Raw genomic sequence first — 25,901 nt, 5'->3', positions numbered from 1 at the left:
ATTTATTTCCATGCAAAATCTCTTAGGTCGATGTAATGTTTATTTTGGTGCAAAAACCTTGTTTCTGTTGCATTATGTAATGTTAGCAATGAGATGATATTAATTCAATGGATGGAAACCGTCTAAACTGCATACCATGGACAATGTTGAACACATGACACAATTTGTGTGTCCTTGTAGAGCTTTTGGCTCGCCGTGAGGCCGTGGAACAATGACGGAAGCTTGGAATAGACAACTTAGCATAGTTGGAGGATTCTGTCAGGTCTGTGAACAACGTTGATCAATTTGCAAGAGTGGTGCTGGGAAAGAAACAAAGAATGACAATCGGAATGATTATGATGACAGATCAATGGCAGGAGATGATGAATATAAATTTTTGTCTGTGTTTAAAGGATTTCAATGTCTGGACAGCGTCACTGGTGAGTCTCTATCCCTTGTCTTCAGCTTTCTCCAAAAGAAACAACAAAATCGCAGGCGTATCAGCATCCCTATGACTCTGTCGTTCAGACGGAGGCAGGAATCTGTTCTTTGACTGACCTCATGACTGCATTTTTTTCCCCCCCTTCTCTGTTTCTTGAAATACCTTTCTCTTTTAAATATCTTTGGAGTTTTGTTCTGCTTGTTTGAAACCATAAAGGCATATATGATCCTATCGATTGCTACAACAACTCCTCTCACTCGTAGTATGAAACATGGACAACTCTTAAATAATCATGTAAATAAATCTTTGAAATAAGTTCTCAGATTATTTATAGGTGGCTTAAATTGGAAATTTGAATTCATTTGTTCAGATTTTCTTGGTAAAGCAGTGTGACGAGCCCTTAATGGGGTTGCTCAACCAAGCTTTGTTTTAATTGGTCTTGATTAAAAGACAAACACACATGCGACTCCTTGCAAAGCCCACACCCGGAGCAAAGCAAATACTGTACTTGCTGTCCTGTCTGTGACCTCTCTCGTATCCTCACATGATTTTAGTCTTTCATGTCCACCCCGGATGCCCTGGATGATACTATCAAACATCATTGGGTGCTGACACCCTTAAACAGGAAGAGGCTCCTGCTCTGAACCCATCACACTATCACAGAGAACAGAGAGAAGCCGGACCGACTTACATCCCATCCTCTTTAGGCGGTCTCACACATGATTATCACTTTATAACTGTTTAAAAAGTGTCATTGTGTTGCTTAGACACCCTGATTAAACACATGCTGTACTAACCTTTACAAGCAGCATGGACTGTGAAGAAGAGGAATGTAAATCTGCCTTTTATGAGAAAATTAGCTGTAATGAAATCAGGCTGAAAATATGCATTTTTTTTTGTTTTTTCAAAGGGATTAGGCGGCAGCCAGCCATTTTCTAAAGTAATAGCTGGGCACGTTCGGGAAGCAGCAGCTGATAGGATGCAGTCAATCTTTCTGTCAGCCCAAACAGAGCCTCACCCTGTTCCTCTCTCTCTTTCCAGGGTGGTCCCTACTGTGCTGAGCGTCTCCGTTCAGAACCACTTGGCAGCTATCGCCCCAGCAGACAGGAACACGCTTCCCCTCAATCAGCAGTTTCCAGCAGGTGTGCTGTATCTCTCTTTTATTTCATCCAAACCTCTAATGCACGAGGTTCTGGTGGTTCCCTGTGATTAGATGTCACAGTACGTTTCTGTGGAGTCGTAACAGCCTGAGCCGAGCCGAACATGGGTAAATGAAAAATGCTCATCATTCTTTTTTTTTTTACCTTGTCTGCACATATATTAATGGTTAATACCATGCTGGTAAGAACCTAAAGCATATATACCGTATTTTCTGGACTATAAGCCGCTACTTTTTTCATAGGTTTTGAAACATGCGGCTTATACAAAGGTGCAGCTATTCTGTGGATTTTTCTTCCACCGCTCGGGGCGCTCTAACCGGTATTACAATCAAAACTAAGACAAAATAAATGCAAAGAAAAATACGCTACTTCTTCTTTAGCAGATAGAAGTAGGTAGAAGCAGATTTCAAACAGATAAATAGATAAATAAATAGCGTTTTTTTCTCTTGGTTCTGTCCCGTTTTAATCAGCAAAGTTGCTGCCGTGTTAAAAGACACTGTTAGGAAAGGATCTATTTAGGTACAAACATGTACATCATTTACAGTTCAAAATCCTTCTGTACATGTAGTAAATATCTAATCTAACAACATAAATATCTGCGGCTTGCATATCTTTTTTTTTTAAATAGAGCGGATGCGGCTTATATACAGGTGCGGCTTGTATATCTTTTTTTTATTATTTTTTAAAAAATAGAGCGGGTGCAGCTTATATACAGGTGCGGCTTATAGTCCAGAAAATACGGTATGTCCATTTTTTATATAAAATATATATGATATATTTTTAAATATGTCACATATATTTATTTTATTAATAAAAAAAAAAATATATATATATATATATATACATATATACATATCCTTTTTTGGGGGGGGTTGGGGGTGAGGGGGGGTGAGGGGTGACATCCGCTGCTAATCCAAGACGCGAAAAAACACATGGAAGCACAACGAGCACTGGAAATCTGCAAGAGAAAAAACAAACAGACACAGGAACAGGCAGAGACACGAGCAGCAACTATCCCCGGTCCCTGGGACCCAATCACAGCTAGGTTACCACTGTAACTATACTGGAGGAGGGGTGGGGGGGCAACCCCGCGAGACCATAGGCCGAAAAGGAAGAATAATAATAACCGTCCTTGTTATAATAATTAACAATTTTTTTGTCCTGCCGATGGAGGCCCAAAATTTGTGCGTATCATATTGACAATGACCTCCCCCTCCAGGATGCTAAGTATCCTTGTTAAGTGTACCTCTATTAAATGTTGAGTGTGCGGTGTCTAAGATGTTATTAAAATTGTGGGGCGGGGAGTACCGGGGCACGCGGGACAGTGTCCCCCACGCCCCCTCAGACCTATGTGTGTGTGAGTCGTGTAGGGGGGGGAGGAGGGGGAGCAGAGGCCGAAGCCAGGAGGCAGGGCCAGTGGTACTGGCCCTGGTAGGTGCCCACGGTTGGCCCCACCGCACCTCCATGAGCGCCCCCGGTGCCCCCGGAGCTAGGGTTGCCACCTTTCAGAAATAGAAATAAGGGACGCCCTGATTTCAGCAGCGCAGGAGCCAAAAAAAAAGCCCCAAAACTTCTAAACTGAATAAAAATGTGTTTATTTTATATGAAAAAACAAAATGCTTTGATTTAAAGTTTAAAGTGCTTTAATAGCATTGAACGTACATGACTGTACAGACAGAAAACCATACTAGCAACTGAAATAGTCTCCTATCTCTGTATGTCCACATCAGCCCAGATGTAATATAGCCTACAGGTGAAGAATATGGTGTAAAAGTTAACTTATTTCAATAATTCAACTAGAATATGGTGTAAAAGTTAATTTATTTCAATAATTCAACTAGAATATGGTGTAAAAGTTCATTTATTTCAATAATTCAACTAGAATATGGTATAAAAGTTAATTTATTTCAATAATTCAACTAGAATATGGTGTAAAAGTTAACTTATTTCAATAATTCAACTAGAATATGGTGTAAAGGTTCATTTATTTCAATAATTCAACTAGAATATGGTGTAAAAGTTAATGAAAATACGGTAGAAAATCGTGTCCCGTATTAGTTCAATACGGGACGCAACATTTTTTTCTCAAATAAAGGACAATTCCGTATTTTACGGGACGGGTGGCAACCCTACCCGGAGCCCCCAGGAGGAGGGGGAAATGGCACAACATCCTTCCATTCACACTGACGACAAATAACATAGACACCTGGGAATGACCCCCCCAACCCCCATCCCCCTCCGGACCCCACCCCCCCTTCCCCAGCGCCCCCGTGGCGGACACTCCAAAACCCCCAGAGTCCCCGCAGACGCAGGGGCACGCTGCCCCCGCCCAGCGACGACGGACCAAGGCAGCAATGCCCCCACCCAGGCAGAGCCGGGCCCTCCGAGCGGGTAGGAATGGGTGATATTTTACCGTTCACGATAAACCGTCAAAAAAATTCCCCACGGTAAGAATTTGTCATCTCGCGGTAAAAACGATAAATTGAGGAAATGAGCCAGAAAGAAAGAAAGAAATGGGCCTGAAAGAAAGAAAGAAAGAAAGAAAGAAAGAAAGAAAGAAAGAAAGAAAGAAAGAAAGAAAGAAATGAGCCTGAAGGAAGGAAGGAAGGAAGGAAGGAAAGAAATGAGCCTGAAAGAAAGAAAGAAAGAAAGAAAGAAAGAAAGAAAGAAAGAAAGAAAGAAAGAAAGAAAGAAAGAAAGAAATGAGCCTGAAAGAAAGAAAGAAGGAAAGAAATGAGCCTGAAAGAAGGAAAGAAAGAAAGAAAGAAGGAAAGAAATGAGCCTGAAAGAAGGAAAGAAAGAAAGAAAGAAAGAAAGAAAGAAAGAAAGAAAGAAAGAAAGAAAGAAAGAAAGAAAGAAAGAAAGAAAGAAAGAAAGAAAGAAAAAGTATTTTTTTTATCGTCATTTTTATCGTTATCAGGATAAATGCCAGAAATTATCGTGATACATTTTTTAGTCCATACCGCCCATCCCTCCGAGCGGGACCCCCACGCCCACAGCCCAGCCCACCCGGAATGGCCCGGAGACGCCCAGGCGACGGCCCCCACCCGGGCCCTCCCCACCCCCCCGCCCCCACTAGATAATGAAGCCTATAATCGGGGACCAGAGAGAATGCAGTTCGGCCGAATGATGTTTATTGGAGGCAGACATTATCTCATTACTAATATGATCTGACAGAAGATTCCTAAATTGATTAATACATAGATTGGACTTTTGTTTCCAATTCATTAGAATGGTTTTCTTTGCTTATCATTCTTAACATCCTGTCAAACAATTTTCCGCTCCACGGATTGCAGTTCACGGCACAGAGGTGAAGGTGAAACGTGTCCGCGGTCCGTAAACAAACCGTGAGCCATTTATTAGTGATAGCACACACAAAAAGGTTGCACATGTGCTCGCCAGATGTGGCTTCCATTATTGTGTTTGCAAGGCTGTGGTCGGTAAAATCCTTCCAATTATCTCATAACATCATCTTATAACAGTGATGAAAGTGCGAATGAATGAATTCCAATTTGACAAGAAAAAACCTTGACAGTGAGTCTCACCTCAAAGAACTAAATTCTGTTGAACTTTTATTGTGAAGTAATTTGGCCAAAAACCACAAACCAGCACGGTAGATCATTTACAATCCATAGTCTTACAGTAGGTGCGGTGGCGGGTACTCTGGGTGTTCTCCAAGTCCAACAGTTTTATGAGGAAAAGGAAAGAACCTTATAAGGTTGAAGCTTTCTAGTGCATTTGAATCCATTCTTGCATTTTATGACTCTCGGTGCATCTCCAGTTCCATTGTGAGAAGTGATGCGTATTGCCAACTATTTTTCAAAGGAAATGACTTTGCATACTAAATACTGTAGGTACATATTATTGAATGCTTAAACGGTGCCACAAATAAAGCATCCTTGCTCAGCCTCGGGAGATAAATAATCAAACATGAGCCCTGTGTCGAGCAGGTTTTGCTCGCACACAAGGTCTGGCTACAGTGCTCGGGAGTAACCCAGTGGCCAGGAGCTCTTGGCCTGCAGCAGCTGTGGTTGGAAACGAGGTCAATGCCAGCAAAGCTCCAGCCGCCTTTGCCAGCTGAACGTTGGCATATTCTTTATTTCTACACAGATAAGTGCAGGAATCAGGAGTAATGAGTGATGTTCATCTTGACCCCGTGACCCAAAGAGTCACAGTTTTCCATCCCACAGAAAGAATTTGATGTCCACAGCCCTGACATGTGGTTTGAGAGCTGCATAAAATATTTTACATGCATGTGCAGTAAAAAGGACCATTTGAAATTATTATTGGTATACACTCTCCATCAAGAGTAAAGTTGTCCAATTTTCATGCGTGGATGAAATAAAGAATATGAATGAGTTCAATCAAAATACATGTTGAAGTATATATGTTTCACTACAGTCAGTGGACCAATTTCGATTAAAAAGTCTGCACCTACTCTGAAACGAATACTATTTTCATAATGATCATAAACCCCCGAAGCCATGTTGAAGAATTTCAGTGCCAGTTTGTAAATACTACACGCCCAATTTGTTTTTTTTTTGTAAAATAAACATGCTTTCCTCTTATATATTACTTTTTATTGCACAAACCATTTATACTTTGCTGGACCGGCCACTGAGGCGCCACTATTTTAGCACATTAGATAAAAAGTTAACAAATGTAAGTTCCAAATATGATGTCAATCCATCAATCCAACAGTTGTTTAGACTCAAAATCCCGGGCGCAGTTCTCATGTTGGTGTTGAGGGAATAGTCAGTCATCATCTTGATCCTGTGGGAAACATGAACGTACAAGCTCTGGTGCCAGTCCATTTAGTGTACATGTAACTGTAGATGTGGATGAAGAGATTTTTTTAATGTGTAAGTAAAAAACCATGCTGGTGTTGGAAAAGGACAAACCAGCGAAGTAGTCGGGAGTCAGCCTCCGGGCATCGGGAACATCTGTAATACGTATCACGACAACCGAGGAATTTCACTTAAAAGAAGGAAAGAAACTTCTAATGAGAGGAAATGTCAACTGATAACCAAAGTCAAAAATAATCATCTTTGTGGGACGATGGAGCTTTGTACAAAATTCTTGGCAATCTGTCCAGTAGCTGTTGAAATATCTCAGTCTGGGTGAAAATTGTAGGCTGACAGAGTTGACCAGATTCATGCAAGCATGCTTAAAAACATTCCTCCTGCAATTACTTTAGCTGCTCCTACAGCATCGGGATGAATCCCTCTTCACAGCCAGTCCATATGTTCTGTAGTGACTCCGCGCTGACAATTAGGGTGGAGCAGTATTTGTCAAACAGTGACACACTCTACATCAGCGGCCTCTCTTCTACTGAGGAAATGTATGTACTGAAATGTCTCCCAACATCGTGAATATAATACAGCTGCACATCCCAGCAGGACCACCAGCCCCATGAATCAATAGCCTCTCTCCAACATCATATATATAACATGGACAACCATCAGCTGGGGGACACTTAATCTCCACGCTGGCAGCTTTTTAATACTGCTCGTAGCTGAGAGATCCTGCTTATCTCTGACCCCAGCGGGAAGCACAGAAATTTGTGTCATTTTTAAAACAAATCATGTGCCTGAGATAAAGGTATGCATCGAAATAAGGACTTTCCATTCATGCTTGGTCCCCTGGTGCATGTTATTCTACGTGGACCTCGTTCCAGCCGGGGTGTTGAGAGCAAGGTCTCAGCACTTAAAGTACAGAGAATCAATAGGAACAACACTAAATCTGTCACAAAATGTGTAAAATGTCATACATGGGAGGTTAAAAAAAAGAAGGTTTAATCAGCTGAAGGCTTCCATGCGTAGCGTCCATTTCTGTGCTTTGTGGCCAGACCATTGTCATCGCTATGATGCACAGTTTTTACAGCTGTTTCTTCTATGATTTCCATCGGTTGCTGAACCACGCTGTCACCAATCATAACAGGAGCCAGCTAAGACCTCGACTGAACAAACAGTCATTTTAGTGGTTGGCTATTGTACTGCAAAGTCCTGTAGATGTACTTTGCAAGCCTGCACATGTAGACCCTGATCCCTGTCGCTTAATCCAGAGCAAAGAAACCTTTTTGTAAGAGATGCAAAGTCACCTGACCGTACAGCAAGGGGTGAACTACAATCCAGGCCATCTCCTGGAGTAAATATCCTCAGCTCAGCTCTGATTAAGACAGGCCTCTAAATTGATCCAATCAGTGCAAGATGATAAATATCTTCAACCAATCCAGTTGGCAGTTAATCAGCAGTGTCCAATCAGGTAATGAGAACCTGCATGTTGAAATGGGAAGCAGACAACCCCATGGCTGTTTAGCAGGAAGGCCGGACTGTTCATGTTCTTAAGATGCAGAAGGAATGCCCCGTTTGTGTTGTCTGCCCTAAGAAAGATCACTGTCTGCAGACAATTACCTTTGATCAGGGGAATTGATGGACATCTCCTCAGAGGAAGAGTGTCTGACTCAGAAGTAGGACATAAGGTCCTGCACACCATCCATAAATTAACTCCTCCAAGGATTTGGCAGCCCTGAACCCCATAATCCAAGTTTATAATCAGGTCTGGAGCTGTTTATGGAATAACGCAAGTACATTTGTCAGAGAAACATATTTTCTTGGGGAATTTCCTATTATCAGATGAACGCACAAAAAAATGCAGTATTGTTGTGGAGTTATCTCCCCCAGGTTCATACTGGGAGTACCAGAGGACAATGCTCTGATTTCTGGTCCCTTTTTAGCGAACATTCCTCAGGGGAAATTTGAAAGAGACCATTATGCAAATCCACAGGTGCATGCCAAGACCAAATAGTCGGACTTCTGCCTCCAAGTGCTTCAAGATGCCTTTCTGCTCCTGATAGTGTTCAGACCACAGCAGGAGGAGACGCGCCAGGAACATGTGGGTGTAGTGTAGAGGGAGGGCCATGGGGCCTGCATGGCCACAACACAGCAATTAACAATACATTTCAGCTCCAGAACAATATTAGAACTTAACAGAAGAAGAAAACATTGACTGTGCTGATCCCTCCATCATGGATGCAACATTTCCATATGCTGAAAGCGACAAAAGCCTGCGTTGTGCACTTCTACACACAATAGAGCCCACAGAAGAGTGATCTCAATAAGCATGGGGCTAACATGAACCCATCCGTGTTGAAGGATCTTTTCCTTTCCGTGTTCGAGATGTGTGTGGAAATTTTTTTTTTTTTTAAATTAGGATTCACTACAGTACAATCTTGAAGAATTAAAATGTGGTTGGTCAGTGGAAGACAGGAAAACCTCTAGTTTACCACTGCTATGTTGCCCTAAGGGACGCTATGGAAATATGCACGAATTCTTTACTAATAGTGAGGTCACGTCACGCGTACAAGCAGCGCCCCCTTGTGTCTGAAACATGAACTCAGTAGGTGACGTTAATAGTTGCTTAAACAGACTCCTAAATCTAAATGAAATTTGTCTCAACTGTAAAGAAAAAAAAAACAAGCTACACCCCCCACATGAATCACACTGCTTCACACATTTAAGATGCAAACCAAAGTCATGATTGATTCCATTAATCTTTTATTCCAATAAACAAAGGACCTGCAGTCCAGAGAGTCTTTAAACATTCATCAGCAGACGCTTGCCATTTGAAAAAGAAAGATAGGGAACCCCCAGCTTCAAAAGTCAGAGGAAAATATTTCACAATATTTACATTACTAAAAGTCTTACCTGGGCAATTCCAGCCAGAAACCCACTCAACACATAAATAAGACCAGTGAATGTTTGTTTGGATTGGTCATGCCATAAAAGTATTGCTTCAACTACTTTTGTGAATGTTAAATATGATCTCAGCCATTGGCAACAGGGCTCAAAATGCACTCTTATGAAATATTGTTCCAATAACTTCTAAGGAAGTCAGTGATCTCAGTACATCAGGTCATCAACGCATGACCCAAATCCTTAAGATTATATTAACACTGAAGAGGCCAGTTCAAGACCCTTCTGTCTAAATGAGATGTTTTTACCAATAAGCAAATTAAATGTGTAACTGGTTGGATCAAACTTACAGAAGACATTAAAAATAATGTCAGAAGTGAAACTGCTTATGTGGGGAATACAAATACCATGAACTCAAAATACTACTTGGAAAACTCAGTCTTGTCCATTAACGTGTCCTGTTTTACCTCAAGTTTAAGCATCACTTTTCCTTTTTTCAAAATTACCACAACACAGTTAATCATCATGTAAACTCATGACAGCAAAGGAATTTCAACAAAACCATGAGAAAAATAAAATATTGGTGTGTGTAAGACATTAACAGCATTAAAAATAAATATTTATATAATATTACAAAAAAAAAAAACATACAGAACATTCCCAAAAAATAGAATTATTTCCTTTCGATTAAATAAAGACAAGAGAATATATGGCTAAAGGTCGTAAAGTTAAGACTGAGAGGAGGCAACTATGACTAAACTATGTGCATGTTTCTTCATAAAGGGGGTGGAAATATACTCCGCTGCATCACGGGATGCACAGGTGGTGAGGGAGTTTCTGAGGTAATCTATACATGAAAACACAGATGCAACAAAATGTTGGTTATAAATGGGTTTTTCCAAGATCCAATGAACGCTGCCACTCACAGTGACCGCTGAAGGTGCAAGCAAAACGGTCATAATATACAACTTCTTGTTATCGTTGACTATGTTTCTGTCACTTAAGCACCTCACTGGATACAATCAGAGGCAAAGGGCATGAATAAGGCAGGTTATACAATATACAAAAAGAAAAAAAAAACATCAATAAGGGCCAACACAAACATATTTTTATAGGACTCAATAAGTTAAAAACAGAAATGACTCGGTTTCTTTTAAAACCCTCTTCACCTAAGACAAGAAAAAAGTCTCCATTACGTGGACCTGCAGAAATAAAGGAATCCCTTCGCCGTCCACATCAACTCTGAAAGTAAGAAAATTAACACGCATGTAAACCCGCTAGTATGTACAAGTAATGAAATCAGTGATAAATATTTACAAACACACATCAATCCCTGATCGATTAAGGCCAAAGTGCCGTGGATGCTCGTCACCCACGTCGCACTGAGGCTGCTTTTGCGCTTGCATTTCACAAACTGAGTTCTTCTGTTTGGAAAATGCAAAAGAAGCAGTTATACAGTATAACTCAAGGCCTTTGTTCCGGCATCGTTTGTCTCTCAAACATATAAAGCTTAGCAAACTTTGCATTTAGAAATAATACTAACCCCAATTATACCTTTTCAACAGTTTCTCTTGTTACTCTTTTTATTTTGTTTCCCCTAAATGGAGGAGATGCTTTATATACATACAGTAGCATTAGAGTTCATATGACTAAATCCCCTTTTTCAGCCAGTCTTCTGGGACTTCCTAAATAGCTTTCTCATCCAGAGAACCTATAGATGCTTGGCTGGTACATGTTGAAACCAGGAAGAGGGAACCAGGACAGAGGAGCAGCTCGAGCTTCCACGTGTACGAGTGGAACCGCAGTGATGGAGCCGTCAGAGCATCCCGAAGCCCTCACTGCCCTCGCTGATGGCCAGCTTCAGCATCTTGTGCAGTTCCTCGTAGGAGTCGTAGGTAGGCAGGCACAGCTGGTTAAAACTGGAAAAATAACACACCTGATGTCTCAGTCATTTCTATGCAGTTCTGTACGATCCAAACATTTGTGGCTTTAATGCAAAAACTTACTGATTCTCAGTTTTCTCTTACGACTTAAGAGAAATTCAATTAAAGAGTTATTATTTTAACTACTTCCAAGTCCACATAGCTTCACTGCACTCCAAATACCATTAAAAACACACCAATGAGCCCCACTGTTGCTCTGGGTGGTCAAGTCAAAATAAACCACGTCCTGTAAACACTGTCCTACTGTAATCGTTAAAAACCTCACTACAGCAGCTCATACAACTGAAAATACACAAAACTTTCTTCTGTTGGATTGGTTTATGGAGAAAATGAAAGAAAATGAATGAAAATAAATAATAACAGTTAAAACAACCCGAGGGCTATTATTACATGGTCAAACTTTTGTTTGGGACCGAGACAAAGTGAATCAAAACGGCATGAAAAATTGCAGCAAAACTGCTATTCTTTTTAAGACTTGGGGGTAATTGACCTACGTCAAAATAAAAATGATATTTTAGGCTTCTGGCAAGACTCAAATGTCATTAAATTTAAGCAACAGTGTTGAATCCTTGCCACAAGCCCCCTACAAACTGATTACAGACTGTTGCACAAACTCCTGCGTCAACAGACGCAAATCTTTCTGTGACGCAGTTCAACAGTGAGCTGTTGTTCAGGATCCTTCACATTACTCTACATAGACACTTCTGGCCTTTATATTCAGAAATATCCAAGCATTGGTCTTGTTCTATGGAAGCAGAGGTCATGTACTTTCCTCCTTTTTGCGACTATTAACAACAGTTTACACAATATCCAGCAGTCAACTTGGGCAGACTTATAACAAGGTGAAGACGTCAGGAAAGATACTGCCCATACAAACAGTCCTTTTAATACACTTTTCGTACACTTACAAAGTTAAAATTACTTCGGACCGTCTGTATAGACCCTATTCACACTATTACCAAAGAGGAATGACAGTTTTCAGTCTTGCCTCAGGCTTAAAGTAGCTTTCTATTTTGATTCACATATTCTGTTCCAACTGAAAACTACGTCAATTTACAGGTCCTGGTACCCAACGACCATTTATGCTCTTTTGCATCTAATAACAGGCTTGGATTTGTTGTTGTTTTTAACCCCAAATGTTGGTGTGACCTTTTCAAATGAAAAATAACAGGTTTGCAAGAAGTTTTTAAACATTTACAGCTACATAAAAATAAGAAAAAGGCCTTTTCTTGTAATTCCTGCAAAACTGAGTTTTAATGGTTGCGTCAACCTCTACTTACCAGGTGTGTGCAGTGGGCAAAGTGCTGTGTGTGGGGGCAGCAATAATCTGGAAAGAGGGACAGAGAGTGTTAAATCCTCCAGGGGGAAGCTGAGATGAGCCAGTGGTGAACTGCAACAGACGAGCCAACTCTTCCTGGGTGAAACTGGATACCACTGCCCAGAACCACTTCATCACCTGTGGGGATTAAAAAAAAAAAAAGAAGAAGAAGAAAAAAGTTATTTAAAAAGAAAACAGACAGAAATGTATATGTATTCTATAAAATAATTTCACAATGACATACTTTCTCTCTGAAATGCCATAATCCTCCAACAATCACCGCATGGGCTTTGAAGTCCTGCACGTTAATGTCGCCGGTGCCACACATCAACAGCTGATCCAATTAAAAGAAAAACATACGTGATTAGACGGTGAGCGTGCAAAACACAGAGTGGGTTTTATTAGAGACACCTCACATACCTCCAACTCGTTCTCATCAAATATGGCCAGCAGGTTTTCTGGAACCAGTTCGTTTAAACCTGAAATCGATCAGGGTGTCACACTGATTGCATGCACATTACGGAGAGGAATTTGCAGAAAGTGTCAGAGTGCAGCTGGGCTAGTTCCCTTACCTTTGAGAAAGTGCTCCACCTCCTCCCTCACTTGGCTGGCCAGCCTGTACTGAGCCAGCAGGTTCAGATAATGCATCTTGTTCTCATTGTTGACGGCGATCTGAGCTCCACCTGATATCAACTCCACCACCTGAAGCCCAGCATAGGGCAAGATAAGAACAAATTAATGACCAGTTTTAGGCAGTATCATATTTATCCAAGTATTAAAATGTAATGAAACTGTCAACATAGCTTATTACGACATAGAACTTATACCAAGTTTCAATATGAAACACCAAACGTTAAATAATTGCCAAACTCAAGTCATCTACTCATATAAAACTGTCTAAGACCCACACACACACACACACACACACACGCACACACGCGCACACGCGCACACGCGCACACGCGCACACACGCACACACGCACACACGCCAGGGATTAAAGCAAAAAAAAATCCCAGGACGGAAAGTTTTCAGACCCCCCCCCCCGGTGGTTTAAATTTAGTCATTTCAACCATCAGGGGGAAGGATAGGTTGCAAGTTTGGATTACAAGGTAGACCATACCTGTTACCTGTTGTAATCATATCTTTCTTTCTTTCCGTTGCGATTGAAAACGTAAATTTATAATCCATTCCTGTGAGTTAACTTCAAAAAATAAATAAATATTGCAGAAGCTTGCAAGGTACGCAGCGACGCGTACTCTACGCCGTAGGCTCTGCGTCGGTGCGACGCGGAACCATAAATCAACGCACACGTGGATGTCGGCGCCGCAGCTCCGCTTCCTCCCGGCTCCCGGCACCGAGTAGCCTACTACTGCGCGGTACTGCGGTAACAGTCCTGGGGCCTCATCTATAAAGCTTGCTTGCGCAGAAAAAGCTCCTGAAAATTGCGGAAGTCGCCATCTACGCAAAGCCTCGGATCTAAAAAGAAAAAACTAATCGATGGCTGCCGCTCCAAGCCCACTACTCCACGCCGAAGAGGAAAAAAGAAAGTGTTCTGATTAAAATAAGGAAAGTTGGACTACCGTATATAACAATTGCGTTCATAAGGATAAAGTTTAAAAAAAAAAAATTAAAATTAAAGAAATTGTCTCTTCTCCCCGTGTGTGTCTGCCTGTCATGCACGGGTACTTGGGCGCATGTTGTTTACTTTTAAGCCGGAATTATGGTTCTGCGTCACACCAACGCAGCCTACGCCGTAGGGTCTGGCGTAGGGTGCGCCTCGCCGCGAACCCTACGCCGTAAGCTCTGCGTCGGTGCGACGCGGAACCATAAATCAACGCACACGTGGATGTCGGCGCCGCAGCTGCGCTTCCTCCCGGCACCGGGGCTCGGCGTGTCCCTCCGCGGTACTCCCGGGGACTTAAGTCCCTAGTCCCACAGCCCCAGTGAGTATTTTCACCGGACATTTTGACCGGAGAGATTATAAAATACCGGATTTCGGCATATTTTACCGGACAAAGTCCGGCAATTACCGGACAACGGAAACCCTGGTGCAGTACCCCCCGCGACCGCTATTTAGCGATCTTTTTCTGAATGGTTTATCCGACTTTTTCCAGTCACAGTGAGTCAAAGAGATAAGGACAACTATTGTGCAAAAAAACAAAATAAAAAAAAAAAAATCACACATAAACGTAGAAAAGAGCCAACCACACGCCGTAGGCACGGCGTCGTTTTGACGCAGAACCATAACTCAGCCTAGGCTGAGTTATTAGGTGTCAGGTTACGTGCATCTAAAACCAGAGGAGAACTTTACTGTGTGTGCACAGCCAACAGCTGATTGACTGCAGTGGGCGCCGTTCGACAAGTCACCGCGGCGCTACAGACACCCCGGTGTTCATATTTTTTGTCGGATTTGCGCTGATCTCATAAAAAAATATCCCCAAAAAATCCCCAGGACGGAAATCCGTACCCAGTACGGAGAACTTTAATCCATGCACACGCACACAAAAACAAGATTCTTGCCAGACAAGCAATGTGGTTCTTTTTGTTTGGTTTATTGGTCCCATCCGCTGGGAGATTACATCAGGGGGAAAAAAGAGGAGGTTCTTACTTTCCCAAGTGTTGCCTCACCTTTTCCAGCTGTCCAGACTTATTGTACTTCTCCTCAGCAAACACCAAGTCCATCTCGCTCACGTCATTGTTTAGGATGAAGCACACTTTAGTTTTGTAGAACTCCTGGTCATCCGTCTCAAAGTACTGTGCGAGGAAATTAAACAAAAACACAAGAAAATTATGTCTTAAATGAACATGGCATTACATCGTCTCTGGGGGAGAGTTAAAAACAGGAATGGATGGGCTTTATGGGGTTTTAGAGTTAGATAAATAACAATTATTGGCTAGCTTTCCACATACATATATATTAATTATTATTCCTTTGTTCTTGCTTGGTAGAGAAGTTTTAAGTGACATAGACCAGCTGACAAATGAGGATAAACAATGAAAACAGGATCCTTCAAACCTCTGAAAAAAAGTCATCTTTTATGAGAATGCTATATATATTTCATACCTTGTAGTTCATTCTCAGGCCAATGATCTGAGCCAAGAAGGAGCGTGTAAAGCGAGCTCGCACCAGCTGTTTGTACGATCCGCCCAGAGCAGACTCATACAGACACTTCCCCACAATGCGTCCCGCAAACTCGTACATTTTAAGGCGCAAGTGGGGTGGTCTGTCTGCATTCGGGTGCACCTGCATACAATGAAGGATTGTCTCTCATTTATGTTCTAACTATAAATAGTTAAATATGACACCAATCCCTGAATATCAAAGTGGCAACAAGAAATAACTCACAAGGCCCTGGTTGTTGTCGCTGAAACGGGTGAACAACTGGTTGGATGTGTCAAAAAGAGTCTTACAAATAAGCTCAAACCACTCCCTGCGAGGACCTCCCCAATCCAGAGCTGCAAAAAGGTGTCAAACATTTAGCATTTAAAGACATTTTTTGTTTGCAAGTCCAGGGTTCAATGCAATGGACTTAACTCAAACTCAAATCTACCCAACCCTGAGCATCAAGTTACATTCAGATGTTTTTATTTACCTTCCTCATCTTGAAAAATGACCTCAAAGTTCTTACTCCAGTCCGACACAGAGAAGTTCCTTGTAGCTTTCAGGGACTGAGCAAAAACAAAGAAATGCAAATCAACTTCATCAGACAAGCCACAATAATCTTAAGGTGTTATTTTGTGTATGTAAATCTCATGAAACAGTTTTCTAACACAGCACTCACTGAATCTAGAATGGCGTGTCGAGAGATTTTGAGGCAGGTCTTGGTGCGAGGTCTCTTGGAGTTGATGTGCCTGAGTTCACGTTGAAAAAAGTTCACCTTATCTTGAAATGTTTCTGAGCCACCTAAGGACAATAACATCCAATTATTGCCGGGCTCTTCACAAAGGGCAATTTAACATCTGCAGCTAAAACCAACAGCAGCCTCAAGCACTTGAAACAAACCTATGTTTTTGTGCAGGAAGCGAATGAAAGTAGCAGCCATGATGTTCCTATCTTTGCAGCTGAGCTCCACAGGAGGTTGTATCCCATCGTCCACCACAAGAGTCAGATACTTATGAACTGGGTCGGGGCCATAATAGGTAAACTGAAAGAAGGAAAGGTTACCGTCAGCTGTGAGAGCGAGTCAAGCCGACGCCTTCCCCGACACGTTGCTCACTCCTTACCTTTGTTCCTGGACATACTCGAAAGGTAAAAAGGCGCCATGGAATAATTTTCAGGTAGAACTCCTTAACAGAAAGTTGCTGTTGGATGAGAAGTTATATTGTTATTGTTATGAATCTTTATTTCGGCTTGTACACACTTTTTTGCAGAACAAGATGAAAAGGTAAAAAAAAAAACATTTCTTTTGCCGAAAAGGTGTAGGCAGAAGCCGTAGCTTATAGTGCCTACCCTTTTTTCTTATGATCAGCATAAATATGAGACATTAACTTTACTCCGTGGAAACAAACAATACATAAAGAAGAAAAAAATAAGTAAGACAAAATATAAAATTGACGTTTCACATTCTAGAATATTTTAGATAGTATACTTTATATTTATAGTGTTTTATATTTATTTACAGTATTTTCTTTAAACATTTCCTTAAACTTGAAGATAGAACTACACATTTTTAGGTTGCTATTACAACTATTCCATATTTCTCTAGCCTTAATTGATGTACATCTCTTTTTAATATTAGTTCTTGCTGTCGTCATCTCAAACATGAGTTTTCCCCTCAGGTCATAGCGGGTTTCTTTTATCAGGAACAGGTCCTGAATGTAGTTTGGAAGCAGATTCTGCTGGGCTTTAAAGGCAAATAAAACAGTTTTCTGCTCTACTATATCATGGAATTTTAAAGTATTATATTTAATACAAAGAAGAAGAAGTCAGAATCATCTTGTCAACACATAATCTCAGAAACATTTAGCAACCACATAAATATAGCAACCAAACCTAACCATTATGCGTCTCGCTCACCTTTGGCGATATGTAACAATAGACCTTTTTTGGTTTCTTCACTTTCTCAGGTTGTCCCTCCACAGGAGAGTCGTGTTCCTCCTCTTCCTCTCCCATGGAGGGCCGTCTCTGAGGGGACAACAGAGAGGCCGGTAACTGCCACGATGAACTGCTGTAGTTCCCACTGCTATACAGGTACGCCTCAAAGTAGATGCTTATGCCTGGAGTGGACACGTTCTTCTCCACACAGGCCTTTTCATTCTCTGCAAGAGGAAAATATACTATTATCCTTAAGGGAAAAGAGGGGGAATTAAAGCACACACCGGCTAATGGCACAGGAAAAGTATTCAAGGACAAAGAATTTGTCTTTTGCAATTTAAAGGCTGCTCACCACTGAGAACAATTATGTCAAATTCCCCGTTGCTGAGTAGCTGATCCTTGTAGGTGATGCGGGCCTTGAAACAGCCCGTTTTCTTCAGGATCAGCCTCATCAGAACCTGGCACTGCTGCTTCTGGAGTGAGACTGACTTACTATAGAAGGCCTCGAGACAGTCGTCATCCACTGTACCTAACTGAAGACAAAAAAAGGAATCAAGGCATTTATTTATAAAGCACATTTCACACAACGAGCATGGACTCAATGTGCTCAATCAGGAAAAATGTGAATAACAGCTCAGTTCAGCTAAAATCTATAACATTATGTATTAAGCAAGTATCAGCAAAAGGGTTAAAAGAAATGTTGGGTTTCATTTTCATCATTATCATGATCAGGATAGAGCTGGGTATCGATTCAAATGTCAAGAATCGATTCGATTCCGATTCTTAAGATTCAGAATCGATTATCACCATTTGATTCGATCCGATCCGATATTGATTTGGGTTAGTGTTGCCTGGATTATATGACTGTAAAATAACTATTGAAATAATAATTTCACAATAATTATTGTGAAATAACTAAGAAATAAATAACTCAAATAGGCATTTCAATATCCATTTAAAGTGCAAAAAAAGAAAGAAATTGCAACAGCTCAAGCAGTAAACAAATGATTTTAGCTTGTCTGATTTATTCTGTCACCAGACACACAGCTTGTCATGAAGCACCCGGCATTTTTCAGGTAGGTATTTCATGACAAACCGTGTCCGATAACAAAGAAACCAAACAAGCTATAGTAAATATAGATAATATGAACTTCATTGAACTAATATAACATTTAGAAATTTAAGCTGAAATGTCCAGCATTTTCTCTAAAGAAAAGTTCATTTAGTTCAGGAGTTTTCAAAACTACTGGGATTAAAGTTCACCAGGCAAAAATGTAATGATGGGAAAAAAAAATTATATATATTTTTTTTTAATCAAAAAAAAAAAAAAAAAAAAAAAAAATCGATCTTTAGACATACAAACCGATTTTTAGGAATTAATATGAGAATCGATTTAGAACCAGAAAATTGATTTTTTCAACACAGGCCTAGATGAGGAAAATCGGGTATATGAAGTAAAAGAAAAGGTGCTGTATTCATTACCGAGTGGATACGAACACTGTAGTTGGCTTCATCGGTCAGAGAAGTGGAGTTACTGGTAGGATTCCCGTACTCGTCCCTGGGTTCGATTTGTAAAGTGTGCTGGTGGCCGTTTGTTAACACCAGGGTTGAGAAATGGTAAGCTATTTTGGTCTTGGATGGAACAACCGTACCTGAAGGGAATAAGAGAACAAGCTTTTGTTTGAACAGAGTAAAACTGACGAGAACCGTAAAAATGAACCCCTGCAGAACGTTTGCCCTCGCCGCACCTGGCTGGAATATCTTGTAGTAGGGGCTGTAGGCGACATTGAGGCCCCCGAGCTTGACGGCAACCTCATAGCGCCCGGCCTTGCGCACCGTGAAGGCCACTTTGACGACATTGGACTCGGGTTCCTGCAGAACTTCCTGTGTGACGGGGATGTCCAGGGCCAGTTCAATGTGGGTGATGTTGACCCTCAGTCCCACAGGCCGATGGGCCGGGAACGGTTGACCATTCTTGTAGAACAGCTGAGAAAAGGGTGGAGCAGAGAAACAAATCTGTTTGATTTTTCTAACCAAAATAAAAAGTCTAAAAATGTTATTCTAATTCAGGGGTCGGCAATTCAAAATGTTGAAAGAGCCGTATTGGACCAAAAACACAAAAAACAAATATGTCTGGAGCTGCAAAAAGTTAAAAGTCTTGTATCAGCCTTAGAATGAAGGCAACACATGTTGCATGTATCTATATTAGTTAGAACTGGGGGAAGATTTTTTTTTTCCATTATGCACTTCGAGAAAAAAGTCAAAATGTCGATATTAATGTTGAAGTACAATCTTGAGAAAAAAGTTGAAATGTCGAGAAAAAAGTCGAAATGTCGAGATTAAAAAGGAAAGGAAAAAGGAAGAAAAAAAGAGAAAAAAGAAGAAAAAAAGGAAGAAAAAAAGAGAAAAAAGAAGAAAAAAGGAAGAAAAAAAGAAAAAACAGAAAAAAAGAAGAAAAGAAGAAAAAAAAAAAAAAAAAAAAAAAAGGTCAAACATTTTTGAAAACTACTAGGGACTAGGGCAGCGCTAGAGAGCTCTGGAGCCGCGGGTTGCCGACCCCTGTTTTAATTCATATGTCATTCCTTGCAGCACATTAAATATCTTGTATTTCTTACTACGAATAAGGAAGCCGTTCATATGAAAGGAGCAAATCTCTTCCTCTTTAAAGTTAGAGAACCATGATTTAAAGTAGGGTGTAAATCGAGTTTTGTTTTGAAAAAACAAACAACCCATTGTTAAAAGCTCTTTAGAAACAACAGTGAGTTTTTCCCTGTCCAGACACGAGATAACAACCCACAGCCATAATTATGATAAGGTCTTAACTGTCTCATACACACCACTTCTCACTTCCTGCTGGTGTGTCTAAAATGTGAGATTAGATAAAAACAGGAAGGATATTTCCCAACTGCACGGGTACACCTACTTGTATTTTTAGTCACACTACCTCAAAAAATTGTTGTAAAATGTGACTTAACTGTCACAGTCTGGAGCATATTATCACCTGGACTCTAAAGCTCATCGTTTGTCCCACTTCTTGCGGCTCCTTCCAGTCCCATGAGACCTTGCAGGAACGTGGGTCCAGGTAGTTGCCCCGGACATAGTCGTAAATGCTGCGATCACCGCGTCGCCCTGGATCCTCATTCTGCAGGAAGCTGACAACCCTTGCTGCAAGCTCACAAAGGAACTTGATGGTAAAGACAAACGCTATGATGGATACAGTAATTCCACCTGCAACAAGGAGGGAATACAGATGAAAGAAAGTCTGGTTATAAAACATGTTTCAATATAATTGCAACTTCAGTTTGGCATTTTACAACTTGTGTTTTACAAACACAAGGAGTACTACCCGATGGATACATTTTATCCACAGAGAAAGAGAAAGAAGAAGTTGATATTTGCTAAGAAATATGGTACAAGACACCATGAAAACAATAACTCACCAATCACGTAAAACATGAGGTCCCTTATCAAGAAGCAGAGCGCCACAGTACAGCCAAAGAGGAGAGCTCCCACTGAAATAGCCACCAGGAAAATAAATGAATAACTCAAATTCAAATGAGGCACTTCCTGCTCAAAAAACACATGTTGTGATTTAAATAACCTACCGAACTTTAGTACGAAAGTGAAAAGCCACACCCTAAGAAAGAATACCGAGCAACAAGACGTATGGCTGAACGTTAGGAATGCCAGAGAGCAAGAAACAACATATTTCTGCTATCAATGTTCAAATATTCATTATATGTGGGAGCCATTTATTGCTTTCATAAGGGAGACAAAACATCTTTCTGCATGAAAAGCCTTGAATGATTTGTATTCCTTTAATATAATGTGGCTTAATAATTACAAGCTAAAGGAAGCAACCAAAATTAAAGAGATTTAAAAAAGGCAGAACCCTTACCAATCGACCACTTCTCATTCAGACGCCTCACGGCAAGGCTGTGCACGAGCCGGATCTCGTAATCTTGGTCCCGACTTCGTCTGGAGGTCTGGAGGATCTTGATTCCTGTGGACAACTTTACGTAGTCTTCGTAGTAGTAGCCCCAGGCAGCTAGAGAGAGCTGCAGTTGGTTGTCAAACTGAGAGAGATCATCTAGATTCACACAACCTAAGGTCTTCAGTCTATGGTAGGAAGAAAAAAAGTACATCAAGTTAATAATTAACTGAATACCCATAAACTTTCATTCTTTAATCTTTATAAATGCAGCTAACAGAATCTGTCTGTTACTCAAAGTCTATTAGCAAGACTGATGTTTTAAGTGCACACAACAGCCTGCACCTCACACAAAACACACATGTTTATGTAATATTGCGCATAAGGGAACCTCAGTCTTATCTGTTAAATGTCCACGTCATTTCAACAAGGAGATGTTACCGAGTGTGCCCTGAAATATCTCTACATGGAAGAGTGCTCAGATTGGGCAAACACAGGTGGGAACAGCCAGAGAAAAAGACTAAAGCAGCAATTAGCTTTTAGAAAACAGAAATACTTTCTGTTGTGAATGTGTTACTGTCACACTTTCACTGTGCCTGCCACTCAGCCCCTCCTGTAGTAACGCTTTCATCTTGTGAATTTTATTGTTAAATGCACCAACAACTACAGAAAAAAGAAACCTAATTTCTCTTTGCGTTGCTTCCTCTATCACATGTAAGTTTAAAGACATTAATTTACCTGAATTCATATTTACACAACACTGCATTTCCTGCTGCACACAAACACACCCCAATGACAACATTTTTTTGAATACACTAATTTCCTCAATTATAAGATGCCTTTTATCAACAAATACCTATGAACATAAACTACTATTACTTACTGATATGTAATATTGAATCATTTTCTTCAATAAACAAACAACCATACAATATCTTTGTGCCACTGATTTAACTATGTAAATATTCTATTCCAATTTATATTTGTAAAAATAACTTGGAGGAAATATGGAGTATGCAGTAATATAGGAAAATCACAAGGGTTCACACGAAAAGTCAAGCCAAAATTATGTATTTACACAAAACTGCAATGAATCAAAAGAGAAAAGGAAACATGACCTTCAGCAATGTCACAGTGAACACCTTTAGAGAAGCTGAATAATACTGCTTTAAAACATCATAGTATTTGTTTCTTAAAAATGTCAGTACTTTCAAAATGTTACAGTTTTCCCCACAGTAGCAGGCATAACTGCTTTCTTTAAGCAAGCAGTTGTTGGTTCAGTTGTGTGCAAATTTACACAAACATCTGCATTGCTCAATGTCTCTACAGAATACCCTTCACTGCAGTGACCCTCTGAAACACTGCAGCCCACACAGCTCAGTGTCAGCAAACTCACCTAACCATGAATGGAGAGGCTGCGCTCAACTGGAGATTTAAAAACACAGCTTGTGTTATCGCTTATAAAACCTGACTATAGCCATGTAACCAATTAAAAAAAAATATAAAATACTACACTGTAAACCATACAACCAACATATACCATACCTAAACCAACAGGCTGTTCACAAATATTTTATATAAATTATCAAGTTAAGACCTTTTTCAGTGCTTATGTTACACACCCAGGATGTGGCTTTGTAACAGATTAAATTTTTTTTAAAACTGTTCTGCCGGGTAAACCTGAATAAACAGGGAAAAACACGGGACAGAGTCAGTTTTAGTGCTTTTCACTCTCTCTTCCTTGCGCATCTGTTTTATTATCAATAATTTTCACAAAATATCAATAACTCATATTTCCTTCAGACATATATGACTTAACCATTACAATACCTTCTTCTATTCATTCATGTTCATATTCCCATATTTTTTCTCTTCCTCAGCATCAACATACTGTAATCATGTTTGCTTTTTTCCCCACAATCATGTTACTTATTGCATAGAATTAATCATTCTTTTTTTATATATCGTTACATCCCTAATAACTGTGTTGTTATTTTAAACTGTCCCATAACTAAAGACGTATTTATACAATCATGAAACCAAACTGAATTCCTTCTGTACTTCTATACAACCAACATATACCATACCTAAACCTACAGGCTGTTCACAAATATTTTATATAAATGATCAAGTTAAGACCTTTTTCAGTGCTTACGTATGGTAATAATGCTCCAGATTTTGGGAGCAAAGCCACTCCTGGAAGGCAAAGTCTCGGAGCAGCTGGATGTGCGCCTCTGCAATTTCCCTCCAGCGCTGCTGTTCCTTCACCACCTCTTCCAGACGGCTCAATACACTCAGACTCAGTTCTTCCAGTGTATGTACATCTGGATGACACATGAACAGCAGGCATAAATACTCATGCACTACCGGCCAGCGAAAGAACATCAGTAATGTCCCAGAACAAGACTTAATACTGATTTAACTCCACCTTAATGAGCACTAAAGACATTGCTGATTGTCTTTGGATGTCACTTGCACTTCTTTAAGAGTGTTTAAAAGCTAAAAAAAAACAGTCATGGTCAAAGCAATGGGGAGTACAATCGCTTTTTAAATTAAATGAAGGTAAAACCCAGTGGAAGACTACCCTTTAAACATCTTTTAAGATTTCCAGCAAAGCATTGCTTGCTTCACTATGGACAGGCCGATTAAGTCAATTTCAACTGTACATTGCTCAGGAAAACAAAAAAGAGACTCTAAATCATTTACCTTCAAATGAGTGCCTATATTGAGAGAGGCCATGTCCTTGGAGCCATTCCTGAATCTGACTCTCTTTTCTTTTCTTCCAGCGTACTTCCCAGAAGAAGATCCACAACACTGAGCAGGAAAGGAAGGTCAGAAAAAAGCGGCGGTCCATCAGACCATCTTTCAGCCTTCACTTAAACCCCTCCGTGTTCACGGTAGAACTGCCAGCTACCATTGATGTAATCCAATCTCCTACAATGAAAGAACACAAAAGCTTGATCAAAACACCTCAAAAATAAGTGAATTTGTCAACAAAATGGTCTCTTGTGAAAAACGCTGGTTGAGAAAATAAATATTAAAGCCCAAGTGAAGCGATGTGTAATCTGCATCAGCACTTTACAAACTCTTGCACTTAAGCACTTAGCACTTTAACTTTACGGTCACCTACTGGTTTATCAATTGCAACTTGTTTTATTGTTTAATGATTTTTATCTAGTTCTGTCGTATCTTTTAATGTTGTGTTTTTGTTGGTATGAATGTCAAATCTTGTCTACTTTGTCTGCTAATGTCCGATTCTGTGTCTGGCATTAATTTGCCACGGGGACGAATGGTGGAAATAAGTCTCTGGCTACAACCATACATATTTACACTTGTGTCCATTAATACAGGACTGTCTCAGAAAATTAGAATATTGTGATAAAGTTCTTTATTTTCTGTAATGCAATTAAAAAAAACAAAAATGTCATACATTCTGGATTCATTACAAATCAACTGAAATATTGCAAGCCTTTTATTATTTTAATATTGCTGATTATGGCTTACAGTTTAAGATTCCCAGAATATTCTATTTTTTTGAGATAGGATATTTGAGTTTTCTTAAACTGTAAGCCATGATCAGCAATATTAAAATAATAAAAGGCTTGCAATATTTCAGTTGATTTGTAATGAATCCAGAATGGATGACATTTTTGCATTACAGGAAAAAAAAAGGACTTTATCACAATATTCTAATTTTCTGAGACAGTCCTGTATGTACAGTCCCTGTCTAACAAATAAAGTGAATTGAAGTTCTCTGTTTTCAACTCCATCAGGAAAACATGAATAATTTAGTGCCAGGATGTATCTCAAATAGCCTTACATGAAACCCATAGGAAAAACAATATGTTTGGAAAGAAATAGCTAGGAAATAAATGTCCCAGCAGCCTGTGGTTATAAAAGTCCAATAAACCAGGTTAATCCCAAATTCACCGTACTCTAAATCCTACCCGACAATAACAAACTCGTACACCTGCGTTAAACTGAGGATGCTGAGCTGCTCCCTAGCTCAGGATATAAAACGTCTAAAAAGGATTCAAACCTGTGTCAGCAACAAATAGCAACGAGTAACTTAAATTACGCCTCCGACCGTACAGTTGAGTGTGAATAGATTAGATCAGCATCGCTTTTCTCTCTGGAGGTGAAGCTGAACTATCAACACAAACAGCTAACGCAGAGCTACGTTACCCACAATGTCAGCGGCGCTGCCGCTTCCTAAGCTCCACTTTATTACGGTCCTCGGAACGCAATTCCAAATGCATTCACAAAAAAACCCGCTTCATTGCCAAAAGCACACATGAAAACGACGTTCAAATGTGAAAGTGTGATAATTTCATGCTAGTAAGTGAACCATCTACCTTCTTGCAACCGGGAGAAACGCGCATGCGCGGGTCGAGTGT

At 40.2% G+C, this 25,901-nt stretch overlaps 1 protein-coding gene across 4 annotated transcripts; it reads right to left on the bottom strand.

Moving 5' to 3' along the window:
* Nucleotides 1–9,126: 9,126 nt before the first annotated feature.
* arel1 (apoptosis resistant E3 ubiquitin protein ligase 1) lies at nucleotides 9,127–25,882 on the bottom strand. 4 transcript variants are annotated; one of them, XM_061742857.1, is made up of 22 exons: nucleotides 25,860–25,882; nucleotides 24,211–24,438; nucleotides 23,660–23,828; nucleotides 21,472–21,692; nucleotides 21,014–21,085; nucleotides 20,575–20,801; nucleotides 19,322–19,559; nucleotides 19,056–19,225; nucleotides 17,926–18,106; nucleotides 17,556–17,797; nucleotides 16,763–16,840; nucleotides 16,542–16,683; nucleotides 16,321–16,442; nucleotides 16,132–16,207; nucleotides 15,885–15,994; nucleotides 15,603–15,782; nucleotides 15,167–15,292; nucleotides 13,109–13,238; nucleotides 12,957–13,015; nucleotides 12,781–12,870; nucleotides 12,499–12,674; nucleotides 9,127–11,194 (listed from the first exon to the last, which is right to left on the bottom strand). In XM_061742857.1, exons 2-22 carry the CDS (start codon nucleotides 24,356–24,358, stop codon nucleotides 11,092–11,094), a joined length of 3,060 nt encoding a protein of 1,019 aa, XP_061598841.1. In that variant the 5' UTR covers nucleotides 24,359–24,438; nucleotides 25,860–25,882; the 3' UTR covers nucleotides 9,127–11,091. The 4 variants fall into 4 exon arrangements, with proteins under 4 accessions (XP_061598841.1, XP_061598840.1, XP_061598842.1 ...); XM_061742856.1 differs by lacking the exon at nucleotides 25,860–25,882 and adding an exon at nucleotides 25,694–25,843; XM_061742858.1 differs by lacking the exons at nucleotides 21,014–21,085; nucleotides 25,860–25,882 and adding an exon at nucleotides 25,694–25,843.
* Nucleotides 25,883–25,901: the final 19 nt, after the last annotated feature.

This window comes from Cololabis saira, chromosome 16 (assembly GCF_033807715.1).
Source record: "Cololabis saira isolate AMF1-May2022 chromosome 16, fColSai1.1, whole genome shotgun sequence".
Classification (NCBI taxonomy): Eukaryota; Metazoa; Chordata; class Actinopteri; order Beloniformes; family Belonidae; genus Cololabis; species Cololabis saira.
Note: the sequence above shows the minus strand (reverse complement) of the source record. Positions and strands in the feature narration are given on the sequence as shown.

Bases quoted from the DNA above. Each gene is read 5' to 3' on its own strand.
- arel1 (XM_061742857.1), bottom strand. From the start codon at position 24,358: ATGGACCGCCGCTTTTTTCTGACCTTCCTTTCCTGCTCAGTGTTGTGG. The intron at 17,798-17,925 runs GTGAGCAGCCTT...TTCCTCTTGCAG, and splicing joins TGACATAATTGTTCTCAGTG to AGAATGAAAAGGCCTGTGTG. The intron at 12,871-12,956 runs GTATGTGAGGTG...TAATTGGATCAG, and splicing joins TTGATGAGAACGAGTTGGAG to CTGTTGATGTGTGGCACCGG.